This window comes from Equus caballus, chromosome 16 (genome assembly GCF_041296265.1).
Source record: "Equus caballus isolate H_3958 breed thoroughbred chromosome 16, TB-T2T, whole genome shotgun sequence".
In the NCBI taxonomy this organism is placed as follows: Eukaryota; Metazoa; Chordata; class Mammalia; order Perissodactyla; family Equidae; genus Equus; species Equus caballus.
Genome location: NC_091699.1, coordinates 83,073,618 through 83,089,358, shown reverse-complemented (window position 1 = coordinate 83,089,358; position 15,741 = coordinate 83,073,618). Strand labels below are relative to the sequence as shown.

The 15,741-nt window shown below is 35.0% G+C and overlaps 1 protein-coding gene across 7 annotated transcripts in view; it reads left to right on the top strand.

Moving 5' to 3' along the window:
* The window catches only part of STAG1 (STAG1 cohesin complex component), a 371,021-nt gene that overhangs the window by 155,245 nt on the left and 200,035 nt on the right, over window positions 1-15,741 (top strand). For 4 of the 7 annotated variants that reach the window (XM_070238181.1, XM_023620972.2, XM_070238182.1 and 1 more), the window contains one exon: window positions 7,648-7,744. The exons of the other annotated variants lie outside the window; for them this stretch is intronic. In XM_070238181.1, coding sequence (XP_070094282.1) covers window positions 7,648-7,744 — 97 coding nt within the window. The remainder of the gene's footprint in view (window positions 1-7,647; window positions 7,745-15,741) is intronic. 7 annotated transcript variants of the gene reach the window in all.

Sequence of the window (15,741 nt, the reverse complement as noted above, 5' to 3'; positions counted from 1 at the left end):
AAATATTTTAATTTATTGGTACCGTTTCTGTACCATTTTATTTATATATCACTATCTTGCAGTGCTCAGCTCTAAACCTGCTTAGGTTACCAGGTTAAATTGCAAAGTCTACTTGTTGATAATGGCTTTCTACTTCAAAAGCAGAATAATACAAAACAAAAGAAAAACAAAACTGAGATTTAGTATCAAGTGAGAGTATGAAATATGCTATGCATAATATTTATTTTTCTGAAAAATGGTGTTGAAATGATACCGTGATCTGTGATTCCATTCTTAGCTATGGAATAAAATTTGGTCTGTCATGTGAAGGGTCATACCATTTATCTGAGCTTAAAAACAAATATCTCTGAGTTTAGGCCATAATATAATTGTATAAAAGGACAATGATGTGATCACATTGTCCAGAAACTACAGTTTAGTTAGTATGGTAGGAATGGAAATAGGAATGAAAGAGTGTTGTATGTGTAGGATCAGTTTTTCTCCCCAAGCCCTTGAAGAGTTACATTAAAAAAAAAAAAATCAACAACAAGGGGAAAAAAGGCTTTGGAGAGCTCTGAAAATCAAGAACGTTTTAGCTTATACCTGAGGGTAAAATAACAGCCTCGTCTCATGAGTAATAAGGAACTCTCAGTCTACCTATGTAGTATTTACATTTGTAGTCACAGAAAACATATATGATATTGCTAAAAGCTATGCTGAAAAAAATCATCTAACTATTAATTTGTTATACAGTGATTCTCAGTTTGGAAGAGAGAGGGCCCTTCATTCATTTAAGCTTCCTAGTTAGGGTCTTTAATTGACAAATAGTCTGTTATCTTTGCCATCTGCTTGTCTTTCTCCAAAGCAAATGAATCTACTCCTAAGCAACAGTACAGAATACTAATTCTCTATGCCCTTGTCTGTTTAACCAAGGTCCTATCAAATAGCCTGCCAAAAGGAGTATATTTATTTAATAGAATTTCAAGAGTATGCACTCAGTGTATAGTGTAGATATCCAGATTGAACTGATTGGTGTCTCTTTACGTTTAGCTTATAAGAAGCTTAGAGGCAGATTTAAAACTCATTTTTGACTACGACATTAACTGTTCTGTTCTACATATTTGTATTTCCTCTTGTAGCCTTGACTTTTTTTTTGTTTTCTCTTTAGTTTTTCTTTCTCAATTTTTAAAATGTTATTTTTCTAACTACTGCAAATTCCTTATTATCCTGTCCTCTGTTACAGTATGATAAAATCATTATTATAGCAGATGTCATAATTTTTGTCATTTGACTGTAATCTGTGATTCACATGGTGTTTGTTATGGTTTTCTCATTGAGGATCTGTGGCTAAGTTCTTAGATATTTTCTTTGTAGTAAAGTCTTAGATTTAAACTTTTTTGGAATGGATTCAGGGCAAATCTATCAGTGTCGCAATTTATATTTTTCCATGCTACTATATATGTGTGTACATGATATCATTTATTTTAAAAGTAGAGTCATATTATACACTTTTCTCTTTTCACTTAGTATGTTATGAACAACCTGTATCATTAGTACTAATATATAAATATAGCTCATTTGTGTTAATAGTTACATATCATTCTACTGTATGTATATACCATAACTTAATGAAATGTTTCTTTGTAGACATTTAGGTTGCGTAGTTTTTTTGCCCCAGTAAACAGTACTACAATATCCATGCAGGTGAGTATTTTTTCTGTGTAGGAAGAAGACTGCATATAAATATTTGTAGCCAGAGGGGCAGATCTTGGCAGAGAGATGACTTGCCACTTACTAAAAATTTATTTTTCCTTTTTCATAGTAAAGGAAGTTCAAGGAGGGTACTGGTAAACAGAGACTCCATGTCTTCACTCCCCTTGCTATTAGATGTGGTTAGTTAAGTTCTTGCCAGTGAAATATTAGCCAAAGTGGTATACCACTTCCAAACCTGAATTATGAAAATTGGCCATGCTTTTCTATGTTTTTCTCTTCTGTCAGCGGGATATTAATTTCTCAGGGTCAACCTTGGAAGCTTCTTACAGAGAGTAGTGGAGCCTTTGTCAGCCTAGCTTACAGAATGTTTGTGTGGCTATAACTTGTGATCCAGATATTCTAAAGTTTCTTTTTGATTGACTGTGGATATGTTATCAGAAATGTTCTTTCTGGGGGGCTGGCCCTGTGGTCCAGTGGTTAAGTCCACACTCTCCGCTTCAGTGGCCCAGGGTTCGGATCCTGGGTGCAGACATGGCACCACTCATTAGGCCATGTTGAGGCGGCGTCCCACATGCCACAACTAGAAGGACCCACAACTAAAATATACAACTATGTGCTGGGGGGATTTGGGGAGAAAAAGCAGGAGGAAAAAAAAAAAGGTTCATTCTGGTAATCTTGGAGTTATACTGCTTGTCTTTCCCTATTCCCTAAATGAGGACAACCTATGTTGAAATGTGAGTTTCTTGAGGTGAATGCTTGAGCCATTATTTAGAGCTTTCTTTTATAAAGATTTGCAGTTATAAATTTCCCTCTAAGCACTGTTTTACCTGTTTTCTACAAAGTTTGATATGTTGTATTTTCATTGTCATTCAGTTCAAAATATTTTCTAATTACCAAACATATGGGGGATATTTAAGGTAATGTTTTTGTTACTCATATCTAATTTAAATCCATTATGGCCAGAGAATGTATTCTGTATTTTTTCAGTCCTTAAAAACTGATAGAGACTTACTTTTTGGTCTTTTGGTGAACGTTCAATGCATACTTAAAAAGAATGTGTATTTTATAATTGTTGGTGGTTATGTTTTATACATGTTAATTAGGTCACGTTTATTAGTAGTGCTATTTCACATCTTATGTGTACTTATTATTTTTTGTTTGTGTGTTACTTCTTCTATCAGTTACCAAGAGAGATGTGTTAAAAATCTCAACATGATTATGAATTTGCATATTTCTTCTTTGATTTAAATTTTTGCTTTATGTATTTTGAGACTCTTGTTATTTGGTATCTAAAAATTTAGAGTTGTTATATCTTACTGATGAGTTTACCACTTTTTTTTTTTTGAGGAAGATTAGCCCTGAGCTAACATCTGCTGCCAATCCTCCTCTTTTTTGTGAGGAAGATTGGCCCTGAGCTAACATCTGTGCCCATCTTCCTCTATTTTAAATGTAGGACACCTGCCACAGCATGGCTTGATAAGCAGTGCGTAGGTCCGCACCCAGAATTCAAACTGGTGAGCCCCAGGCCGCCAAAGTGGAGCTGTGAACTTAACTGCTATGCCACTGGGCCAGCCCCACCACTTTATTATTATAAAATATATCTTCATATGTTTGTAATACTCCTTTTGTCTTGATTTCTATTTTGTCTGATATAAACATAGTCATGACAGCTTTTTTATAGTTAATGTTTGCATAGTATGTATTTTGTCATGGTAGTGCTGGCCAGTGACAGAAGGCAGGGCCTAATCTATGTCCACAGGCAGCTGTGGGGTGCCTTGGCTCTTGCTGCCCTCAACAGGTGGCTGCATATTCCCTCCTCCATGTCCCCCATGCATGCTGCAGTGGAGGTCAGTGATGGGTGTCAGGCCAGTGGTGCACAGCTGGAGGGGCTAGTCCTGAGCATGGGCACAGTGGTAGATGTCAGGGGTAGGGAAGTGCTAGACTGGTGTCTTGCACTCACACAGCTGCAGAAGCCTGAGTTGGCTGTGAGTGTGGCTTCTGGGCTCCAGTGGGGATGTGGAGGGACTCTGGTCGCTGGTGTCTTGCACTTGTGCAGCTGCAGGGATCATGGATGGTTGTGGTATGGGTTACGTGGTGGCGAGGAGAGAGTCAGGCAGCTAGGCTAGCATCAGCGAACGCAAGTACCTGTGGGAGGAAAGCTGGCGAGATCTGCGCAAGTCCACAGTGGCTGTGTTGACCTTGGGCTTTGTCAGAAATCTGCAGTTTGTCCGCAGGGCTGGTCTCTGTGAACTGTGATTACTCCCACTGCTTGTCTGCTAATAATAGCTTCTGCTTTTTTCCCTTGTTCCTAGCTGGCTCGGTACCTCTCAGTTTTGCTGTCTGGGTAGGGTGAAACTGAAGCAGGGCCTTTGCGCAGTGCGCTTCCAGGCTGGCGAAGCTTGGTTGCTTATCTCACTTTTCCTTTCCTTGCAAGAGGAAATCTTTCTACCTGAGAAGTTCCTTCTTAAGCACTGAACAATGCCAGTTTTGGAGGATAGGATAAGGCAGGCAAAATGAATTGGCTTTCATTTTCTTCTTGTGTGATTATTCTCAGTTTTGTTTTGTTAAAACTTATAAGTGGACTCTAGAGGTCTCCAGAGCTGCTTTTGTTTGTAGATTAGTGTCCAATTGTTGATCTTTGTGGGGCAACCAGGAAATGGTTTTTTCTTCCAACTGATAGGCAGTTTTTTCTTCCTTTCAGTACTTTAAATGTGTTGTTTCGTTATTGACTGGCTTTCATTGTTTTTGATGAAAAGTGTGCCATATTTCTTATTCTTTGGTCCCCTGTACATACCCTATAGCTGCTTTAAAATTTTTTCTCTTTATTGAAGATACTCAGTAATTTGATTTTGATGTGGCTCCTGTAGTTTTCTGTTTTATCCTGTCCCTCAGCCAAGACCCTATATGTTATTCACCTACTTATGCCTATACTTGGCAATGCCTCTAACAGTCACCAGTCTCTGCCAATTCAAAAGGGCTTATCTTTCTGGAGTTTAGTTCCTTAGATTCCTTTGCCTCCACATCTCTCTGATAGCTTTTAAAAGATATAACTGTGTTTTTTACAGATGAATAACCAATTACTTCAGTGTCATTTATTATATAAACCACCCTTTTCCCTCTAAAATTGAAATATCTCCTTTGTCATAGCTTAAGTTCTACATTATACCTGGATCTATTTCTAAGCTCTATTCTCTTTATATTACTTTTGTAGTCCTATATTATTTTTAAACTATTTTGTTTTCAGTATGTTTGTCTTAAGTTTTAATATTTCTAATGCAAGTCCCTGCTTAGTCTTATTCAGAATGTTTTGGGCTCTTTGTATCTAACTGGTGGGATTACACATTGATACTAATCACTTTGGGAATTAAAGAAAATTTTGGTCACCATCCTAAGAGTGCCCTCACAGTGTTGGGCCCCATGTAGAACTAGGGTAATGGCTTTCTCCTCAGCTTTGTGCCACACTTTATTACCTGGATCACAAAGCATTTCTGCTTGGGCCCTGACTCTCAAAGTCACTCTTGACTGGGTCCATCCATTCTTAGTCCTCACCACCATTCTTAGCCAACAAGGGCTGACACATTGTTCAGTAGAGCTGAACCTTGAACAGATACCATGCCATTCTTTATTTTTCTTTTTACTCTCTCCTACAACTGTAATATTCTAAATTTCTATTTACTTTTCAAACAACACCTCTAAGATGCTAATGTGATGAGACAGAGAAAAACAGAGTGTTATGTATATCAGAAGTTAACTAAAAGTTTTCTCCGTTGCATGGAAGAAGGGAATGTGGTTGTTCCTCAATAGAAGAGGTGATTAAAGAAGAAGTGTGTTCATTCAGAATGGGTCAAATTAAAAGGACTGATAATACCTAGTATTGGTGAGGATGTGGAGTATTCGATCTTACACATTGCTGGATCCTCATCCATTGCTGGTGGAAGTATAATTTAATAAACCTGTTTTGGAAAAATGTTTGGCATTGTATACTAACCCTCAACATACATGTATTATGTGTGTTAACAAGTCTGTTACTAGGTATATATACAACAGAGAAAAATGTTTATGTCCATTAAAAGATGTATACAGTTATAGTTATAACAGTTTTATTTGTGACAGCCCTAAAATGGAAACTACACAGTAAAATGGGTAATAAATTACAGTATATAAATATAATGAATACTACCCAGCAGTGCAAAAAAGGAATTACTGATATATATAACAACGTGACTGACACTCACTGATAAAACTTTGAGAGAAATCAATCAAAAGATGATGCTGTTTATATGAATTTCAAAAACATGTCAACTATTAAGGAATAATAGTGAAATAATCTGGCCATTATTATGGACTGGAAGGGAACATGAGGGAGCCTGTTTCAGTTATGAAAATGTTTTATATTTTCATCTTGCTTATGGTTACACAGGTGTTATGTATTTGTAATATTTTATCAAGGTGGTAAGTTAAGATTTTTGCATCTTACTGTATGTAATTATACCTCAGTATAGAGATAAAAGTGAATTTAAAATTTTTTTTTAATTATTTTTATGCATTTCCTCTGATTCCCTACCTCCACCCAAGAAAACCCCAAACAATTCTGCTCACTGGAATCACATTAAATTTGCCTAATAATCTGGAAATACTTTATTGATACAACACTAAGCCTTTTTTTAAAAAAAATCAGTGTATAATACTTATTTAGGTAGTTTTCTATATCTTGTAATTTTTTATAATTTTCTTCATTGACATTTATACCTTTCTTGAATTTATTCTTAGATATTTTTAGTTGTGAACAGGCTCCTCATTTATGTTTCTTATATATTGCCAGTATTAAAAAGTTATTTTGTACTTTTGTCTTTTGTCAGCTGTTTTGTCAAATCTTTCCATTATTAATCTACTTTAGTAGAGACTCTTAGATTTTCTTATCAACTGTAGGAAAGGAGAATTGTCTTTACCAATATTTTACTAGCTTTTCCGTTAACTAAAGATGAAAACCCGTGTTGAATGGTTTGGCATGTGTTCTTGTCTTGTTTCCTTTTTGAGTTGAAATGTCTTAAGCATTTCAACAACAAATATATTTTAGTCTTTGTTTTTATCTTGTTTACGTACATTTCATCTAACCCTGGTTTTTCTAGAAATTTTTTTTAAAGCTTGGCTGCAGAATTTTATCAGATACCTTTTGGAGATCCAGTAATGTAATCATTTAATTTATTTTTCTCCTTTTTTGATAAATTGAATTATTTGATTTCCCAATATTGAGCCATCCTTGCATTCCTGGAAAAAATGCATTTTTAAATATGTGATGTGTACTCTTTTTATGCACTACTAGGAGATTAGGTTTTCTGATGCTTTGAAAGTTTGTATTTATGTGTAAGTGAAATTAGTTTTTGTCATTTTTGCAATATGGTTTGAATATTAGTATCTATAGTTGCTTAATAATTTATTACACTTAATGGAATTGGTAAAGTCAGGTTTGTATTGTGTGGATTTTGAACACATTTTGGAAACCTAGTTACTCACATTTTAATTGCCTTTAAAAATAAGAGAATCTTGGGCTGGCCTGGTGGCACAGTAGTTAGGTTCGTGTGCTCCACTGCAGTGGCCCAGCATTCACTGGTTCAGATCTCAGGTGCCAACCTACACACTGCTTGTCAAGCCGTGCTGTGGCAGGCATCCCACATATAAAATAGAGGAAGCTGGGCACAGATGTTACCTCAGGGCCAATCTTCCTCAGCAAAAAGAGGAGGATTGGAGGCAGATGTTAGCTCAGGGCTAATCTTCCTTCAGAAAAAACAAAGAGGGAATCTCTACTTTTATATGGCTGCAGAGAAATAATTTCAGGTAAGTAGTGTTCTTGGTTCAAATAGAGACACACAGAGAAAACCACAGACTTTTTTGGAAATTTATTTGCTATAAATATCAATTTTTTTGAAGTTTCATTTTTCTTTTTCTTTTCCACAGTCCGTTGTGGATGACTGGATTGAATCATATAAACAAGACAGGGACATCGCACTTCTGGATTTAATCAACTTTTTTATCCAGTGTTCAGGATGTCGAGGTACAGAATGTTGGAATAAATGATGTACATTGAGCCTGTCAGTCCATCAGTCTTAAATTTACTTCACCTTCAATTAGTTATTTATACTTCATCCTCGATTTATGTGCTAATCTTTTTTCTGATAAAGAAAGTTATTAAGTTATTTAAGGATATTTCATTTTGTTCTGGTCCATTTTGTTCCTAAAAACAAACTGACTTCTGAATTTTTTGAAATTTGGAAGGAAATGTAAAATTCATTTAATGAATTTATTAATTCAGTTTTTAGATCATAAGCTTTTATGCTTAATATTTTACTGATATTATTTTACTTATGCTTCATCTTAGGAACTGTAGTAGTTGTTAACATTCATTATTTTGTATCCTTGTCAGTATTTTGGTCATCATTTTATGGATGAAGTACTTGAAACTCAAATAATTTGCTTAAGGTAACCTAAGTATCACAATCAGGTTTCTTAAGTTTACAATCTGTTGGAAATCCATAGACAGTTTGTTAAAATAGAAATTTATTTTTATTATATTAATAGATAACTGAGAGATTCTCTGGAATAGATAAGTCTTAATAATAGATTAGATTCTGCTACATGGGGTAAATCAGTTGGTAAATAACCATTCTTTGCCTTCCAATACAGAAAGAACAGTGATCTTTTATTGAGACCACTGATCAAATTGGTTTCTTAAAGGCTTTCTTATTTCTGTCTACCTTATCACCATATTGACATAAGTAGTTTATCAAATATTTACAGAGCACCTCCCTTGTGCTGAGCACTATTCCAGATTGTGCAAATGTTATCAAGACAGCCTCTGCTCCAGGAAGTATTAGAGTATGTGTAATTTTTAAAGGAGGCTTTATTGCAAGGAACAAAGAAGGAAATACACCAATAGTTCAATCAAGTGCTCTGTGCCATTATAAGAATAATAAACTGATGACTATTTAATGGCTATCTAGTATATGCTTTATGTACATTAGCTTATTTTATATTGGTTAACAGTCCTATCAGGCAGGTGTGATCTTTATTTTATAGATCAGGAAATGGAGAATAAAAGGCTTAGGTAAGTTTTTGGACTTCAAACAGTTTGCAAGTGCCAAACTCATGTATCAGAGTCAGGCTCGTCTCAGTCTGGATTCTATATACCTAACCACAGGATGCCATGGGAGTAACAAGAAGGGGCTTCTGATCCGTCCCAGGCTGTGTGTTTCTGTGTATGTGTGATGTGTAGATGTTTGTAAGAACGTGCATCCCAGAGGAGGAAACTCTGTGGTGAGACTGAGACTGAGTTAAAGAAAGTTAAGAGAGAGGGGAAAGGCCAAAGTTAACACATTGTGCAAAAATGCGTGAAGATAAGAAAGCATGGCACACACTAGTACAGGGAGTTTATGGGTGAATCCTAGAACATGGAAACTGGTGAGGCAAGAGATTAGGCTGTTGAAGGAAAGCAAGTTTAATTTTACAGCCTTAAAATGGGCAAGGCAAGTACTGAGTGATGTGCTTTACATATATTATTTCATCTAATCTATGTAAGTGTCTTGTTGGACTGGGTTTTAATTTTAAAATAACTGGTAGTCTTTAAAATTTTTCCTTTTGTAATTCATTCCCATGGTTCAAAAAACCGAAAAAAAATTGGAAATACAAAGCAAAAAGTCTTTACCACTTTCAGCCTTCCCATCTATCTCCAGAGTTAACTGTTAACTACTTTGTTGTATATCCATCTATCTATCTAATTTCCATATGTATAAGTAGGAACATACTCTTTCCTTCTCCACTCTTACGGGGAAGATACTGGTGTATAAAGAGCTTTCTCAGGTTTTTTTCCTTTTTCTTTTAATACAGCGTCATAGCATTCCCTTGAGTATATGTATAATAATTTACCTAACTAGTCGTCTATTAACAAACCATTGCATTATTTTTAGTCTTTTGCTATTACAAACCGTGTATTTTGTGTATACCTTATTTGCTCTTTGTGGAAGAATGTCTGTAGGTAAGTGTATTTGTAATTGTATTAGATAATGCCAAATTTCTTGCTATAGAAATTGCACGCATTTTTACTCCCATCAGTAATATATAAGAATGCTTGTTTCTTCTCAATCTATTCAACAAAGTGTTTTCATCCAATTTTTGGAATTGGTTTTATGAGCAATTTAAAAATTACACATCAGTGAGATTTCTTTAAAATTGACGTGAAATTCACTTGACAGACAACCATTTTAAAGTGTATAATTCAGTAGCATTTGCTGCATTTACAGTGTTGTGCAACCACCTCTCTGTAGTATTAAAACTTTTTCATCAACCCAGAATACCTCATATTCATTAAGTAGTCATTCACCATCCCCCTCTCCCACCCAACCCTTGGCAACCACTAATCTACTTTCTGCTTGTATTGATTTGCCTGTTCTGGTCATTTTATATAAAAGGAGTTGTATAATATGTGACCTTTTGTGTTTTATTTCTTTCACATAGCATAATTTCTTCAAGGTTTATCCGAGTGGTAGTATATAAGAATAATTCATCCTTTTTTATGGCTGAATAACATTCTATTGTATGTATATATCACAATTTGTGTATCTGTTCATCTGCTGATGGACATTTGGGTTGTTTCTAGCTTTTGGTAACTATGAATACTGCTGCTATGAAAATTCATGCACATATTTTGGTTTGAGTACTTGTTTTTAAATTCTTCAGGGTAAATGCCAAGGAGTGGAATTGCTGGAGCATATGGTAATTCTACTTTAACTTTTTGAAGAACTTCCAAACAGTTTTCCATAGTGGCTGCAGCATTTTACCTTCCTACCAGAAATGTATGAGGATTTTTATTATTCCATATCCTTTCCAACACTTTTATTTTTCAGTTGAACTGTCCTAGTTCTTGTGGTTTTGATATGCACTTTCTTAATGACCAATGAAATTGAAACTTTTTTTTTTCCTGAGGAAGATTTGCCCTGTTGGCAGTCTTCCTCTATTTTGTATGTGAGCCACCACTACTGCATGGCCAGTGACAGACAAATGGTATGTGTCCACGCCTGGGAGTTGAACCCAGGCTATCAAAGCTGAGCACACCTAACTTAATCACTAGGCCGCTGGGGCTTGTCCCTGAACATCTTTTTCATGTGCATTTTGGCCATCTGTATATCTTCTTTGAAAATGTGTATTCAAGTCTGTGCTCATTTTTAAATTTGATGATTTTGATTTTGTTGTGAGTTGTAAGAGTTCTGTATATATTCTGGGTACTAAACCCTTATCAGGTATGTAACTTACAACTATTTTTTTCCCATTCTGTGAGTTATCTTTTCACTTTCTTAAAGATGTCCTTTGATGCACAAAGGTTTTAAATTTTTTTTTTTTTAAAGATTTTATTTTTTCCTTTTTCTCCCCAACGCCCCCTGGTACATAGTTGTGTATTCTTCGTTGTGGGTTCTTCTAGTTGTGGCATGTGGGACGCTGCCTCAGTGTGGTCTGATGAGCAGTGCCATGTCCGCGCCCAGGATTCGAACTAACGAAACACTGGGCTGCCAGCAGCGGAGCGTGCGAACTTAACCACTCGGCCACGGGGCCAGCCCCCAAAGGTTTTAAATTTTTATGAAGTCCAATTTATTTAAATTTTTCGCTCATATATGTGGTGTCAAATCTGAGAATCCATTGCCAAATCCAAGGGCATGAAGGATTATCCCTCTGTTTTCTTCTAAGAGTTTTATAGTTTTAGCTCTTATATTTAGGTCATTGATTCATGGTTAATTTTTGTATATGGATAATTTTAATTTGTATTTCTCTCACAAGTGAGGGTTGAGAGCCATGTGCATTTCTTTTTCTGTGAATTCTCTTGTTCCTATCAGTTGTCAGTTTTCCTTTTGGCTGTCTTCATTGTTCTTGAAAAGGCACTTGACAAAATGGATTTTAAAACATTTTGATAAAAGAGACATAGATGCATATTTTCTTAATATGATTAACAAAGAGAGCACACTTGTCTCTTGCTCGGTGGAATATAATAAAAATCCAGAAATAGACCCAGTTACGTATGAAACTTTAAGCAGATATGAAAGAAGTGAATTGGAAATTATAACTACACCAAGATACCATTTTTCACTCATTAGATTGATAAAAATTAAAAATTACAAGAACGCTCTTGATTAAGCTGTGAGGAAACAGAGACTGTTACATTGTTTGTTGGAGTACAAATTAGTACATCTCTCATGGAAAGAGATTTGGCAGTATCTCCCAAAACGACATGTTTTTATGTTTTGACCCAAACATGCTACTTCTGGAATTTTGCCATGAAGATATACCTCCAGCATTAGGAAAATAAGTGCACAGAGTTATGCAATACAATGTATTTGTAATTTCACAATATTGGAAACAACCTAAATGCTCATATATAGGACAGTGATTGAGTAAACTGTGGTACAGTTCCACAGTGGAGTTTTTTGGCAGTGTTAAAACGAAAAAGAAAGATCTCTGATGCAGGGAGATTTTCAGAATACGTTTTTAAGGGTAAAATGCACAGTGGAAAAGAATATCTAAAGTATGCAGCTTTTTTTGGAAGAAAGAAGGGGGAATAATGGAATATACACATACACAATATTTACCTAATCTCTAAATGTCTCCTTACCAAATATCTTTTATTTAGAATGGATAAAATAATAACTTTATCATGTACAAACTTGGTAGACACTGCTGTAACCAAATGTTGAAAACAGACATGCCAGTTATAGAACCAGTCAATAGCATGTGCTTCCTTGTATGCAGTTAGAAGAAGAACTCAACCTCACTTCCATAGCATTCTTGCCTGAAGTGCAGAGCCTGAATCTACTCTTGAGGAAACATCAAACTTAGACTGAGATATATTCTTCAAAATAACAATTCTGTACTCTTTAAAACCGTCAAGGTCCTGAAATACTGAGAAATGACTAAGGAACTGGTCCAGATTAGAGACTAAGGAAACATTACAATGGACTACATGATCTTAGATTTTTCTTTTGACATAAAGGACATTATTGAGACAAATAATGAAATCTGAATCACTTCTGTGGATTAGAACATATGTATTGTCTCATTGTTAATTTCATGGCTCATGTTAATTTCGTGATCCTTGTACTGTTGTTGTTGTATGTGATTTTTTGTTTTAGGGTACTGTACAGTGAAGTATTACAGAGTAAAGGGATATTGGAAGAGTGAAAGAAGGGTGGAACAAATGTAAAATGCTTACACCTGGGAATTTGGTGATGAGTATTAGAAATTCTTTGTACTTTTCTTACACGTTTTCTGTGAAGTCTGAAATTATGTCAAAGTAAAAACTGAAAGGAGAGGGAAAACCCTTTTAATTCTAAAGCCAGTATCATACTCAAGGGAAACCAGTAGAGTCATTTTCACTAAAGTCAAACAAGGCATGGATGCCCAGTCTTACAACTCCTATGTAGCATTATATTGGAGATAACAAGCAAACAGGTTTAGACATACAAAATGAAGTAATGATCGCTATTTGAAAATAATGTTGAATGTTTGGAAAGTTCAAGAGAATCAGTTTACAAAACTAATATAAGCAATAGTTATTCAGTAAGTTATTGGGATATGGAATTAATATAGATAAATTAATATGTTTGGTTTATGTAATAATAGCCAGTTAGAAGAGATAATGGAATAAAAGACCCTCTTTTTAAGATAAAAATGGGGAAAATGTGGGAAATTATTTCATATCTATACCTCGCTTGATAATGTACACCCAGAGAAATTCTCAATGCATCCAGTTTAAATACAAAAACAAGTAGCAATAAAGAAAAAGAAACAGCAAATAAATACCAGAAAGAAAGAAATAATAAAAGTGCTAGAAGAAAACAGGAAAGAATTCCTTTATAACCTTGGAGTGGGAAAGATCTTTTATTAATGTGACTCAAAGAGAACTGTGACTCAAAATTTATAAGTTAGAAAAGAAAAGATTGATAAATTACACTACAGTGAAAACTTTTACATGATGGGCACATTGTAGGGAAAGTCAAAAGACAAAGGACAAATGGGGAAGTTTTTTTTTTTTATATTATGAAAGCTGGTTTCTATTATTTGTTGAGGTTAGTTTTGCATTTTATAAGGCCTTCTTGTGTTGCAAAGTAATTTCCAAAATCCAGCTTGGTGTTTTATTGTATCAGCCCATTTGCCCCTAAACTTGCATAAGAACCAAGAACAAAAGGATGTTAAAAAAAATTGGCTAAAGCAGGAAGAGAACCAGGGAAGGAAGGAAAAAGTCACAAAACTTTTTTTCCTATTTCTTGGCTAGATGGAGCACTCCCACCAGTGACATGACAAATTGGAACATAATGTCATATGAAGAGTTTGGGCAGCCTCTCTTCCATTTGGCCTCTACTATCACTATTTTCTCATCTTGACCCTTCAGCCTAGGTCGTATCGGTTTTCTTCTTAAGCTACCTTACGTTGTATCAGCACCTCTAGTTCTTTCCTTAACTGTGCCTACATATCTATAGTCTGCTCACTGAAATCTCTTCCTTTGAACCATGTGAAGTGAATTCTGTTTACTGCTAGACCCTCAGTTAGAATATACTAATTCAATGTGATAATAGGATATATTCAGTATCAATGCAGTAGGAAAGATGGCAAAGGAAAAGTTGATTTAAACACTATTAACTTAGAGTTAGTTGCATTTTAAAGCTGTGTAACTTCGTTAAGTGTTTATAGGAATAAACGCCAAGAAGATAACATAGAATGAGAGGATATATTTATAGTAACATGCACGACAAAATACAGATATGTTATCTCTATATTCAAAATATTATCATTGTTTAATACACCATTGGTAGAGGCATTTATGTTTGGGTATGTACTAATGCCAGTATATAACAGATTTCAGAATTATGTGTCAGGGATATTGATAAGTAGTTTTCATTGGAAAATGTGCTTGCTTTTAGTTGATAAAGGATGTGTTTATCAAACTTGAGAATTGTAGGTTAGAAATACTTTCTTTTTTAGTTGATTATAACAAGTAATTCTATTTTGCAGTGCTTGTGCCTAACAGTGGACTTTTAAATGCCTGAGGACTTTGTAGGAATGTAGGATTGCTGGAGAACTGACCTCAGCCAAGAACAGTTACTCCAAGAGTTTCCTAAACTTTCCCATTTCATGGACCCATTAGTGTTTCATTAATTTTTTCATGGAACCTCTAGGCCAAAAGAAATACCTAACACTTTCTTTTTGAAGTAGTTAGGTCCAAACAATTTATTTATGTCCTAAGAACTTAGTAGCTGTTTAGAAAAATGATAAACATAATTGAAAGAAAAATAAAAATTGTATTCTGTTTTTAAATAATCTCACTTACTAGTAGATATATGCATCTCTTGGGCCTGTACAACTGCTCAAATTTTGAAGTCACCCTCGTTTCCTGTTACATACTGGTTTTCCAGGAGAATTTGTGAAAACACAGCTTCTCAAAGATAGGATATTATCAAAAGTAATGAAGTATGATCTGACGTTGATACTGAATTACCTCGTGCTAGTAGTTCCTATTGTACTTGACAGATATAAAATATTGCTGTTTCCCTTTGAACATTTAAAATACCCCACAGTGCTTATATGAGTTTGCTTCCATGGCTAAGGACATCTCAGTGCACAAATTGGGCACTGTGGCTTTAACCAATGACTGGCTGGGAGTTAGTGTATAAATACCCCAAATCCTTTCTCCCTCATGTGAGATAACTTTTAAGTGCATGGCTTATGGTGACTCCCAGTTCCCCAAGGAGTTTAATTAGGCTCCAGTTATCTATGGCAGTAATTGGGTAGATAACTCACTTTTTGTTGTCAGCCTTTCCTTTATTTCCCCACTCCATTACCAGTATTTTATGGGATTTCCTAAATAAATTACTTGTTCTGGTATCCTAACAGTGTCAGTGTCTGCTTTGGGGAATAGAAACAGGTATTTGTTATGGTTTATTATATATTAATCAGTTTTAGAAATCTATTTAAATGAATTCTTTCTTATCTGTTTACATGTACAGCGTATATAGA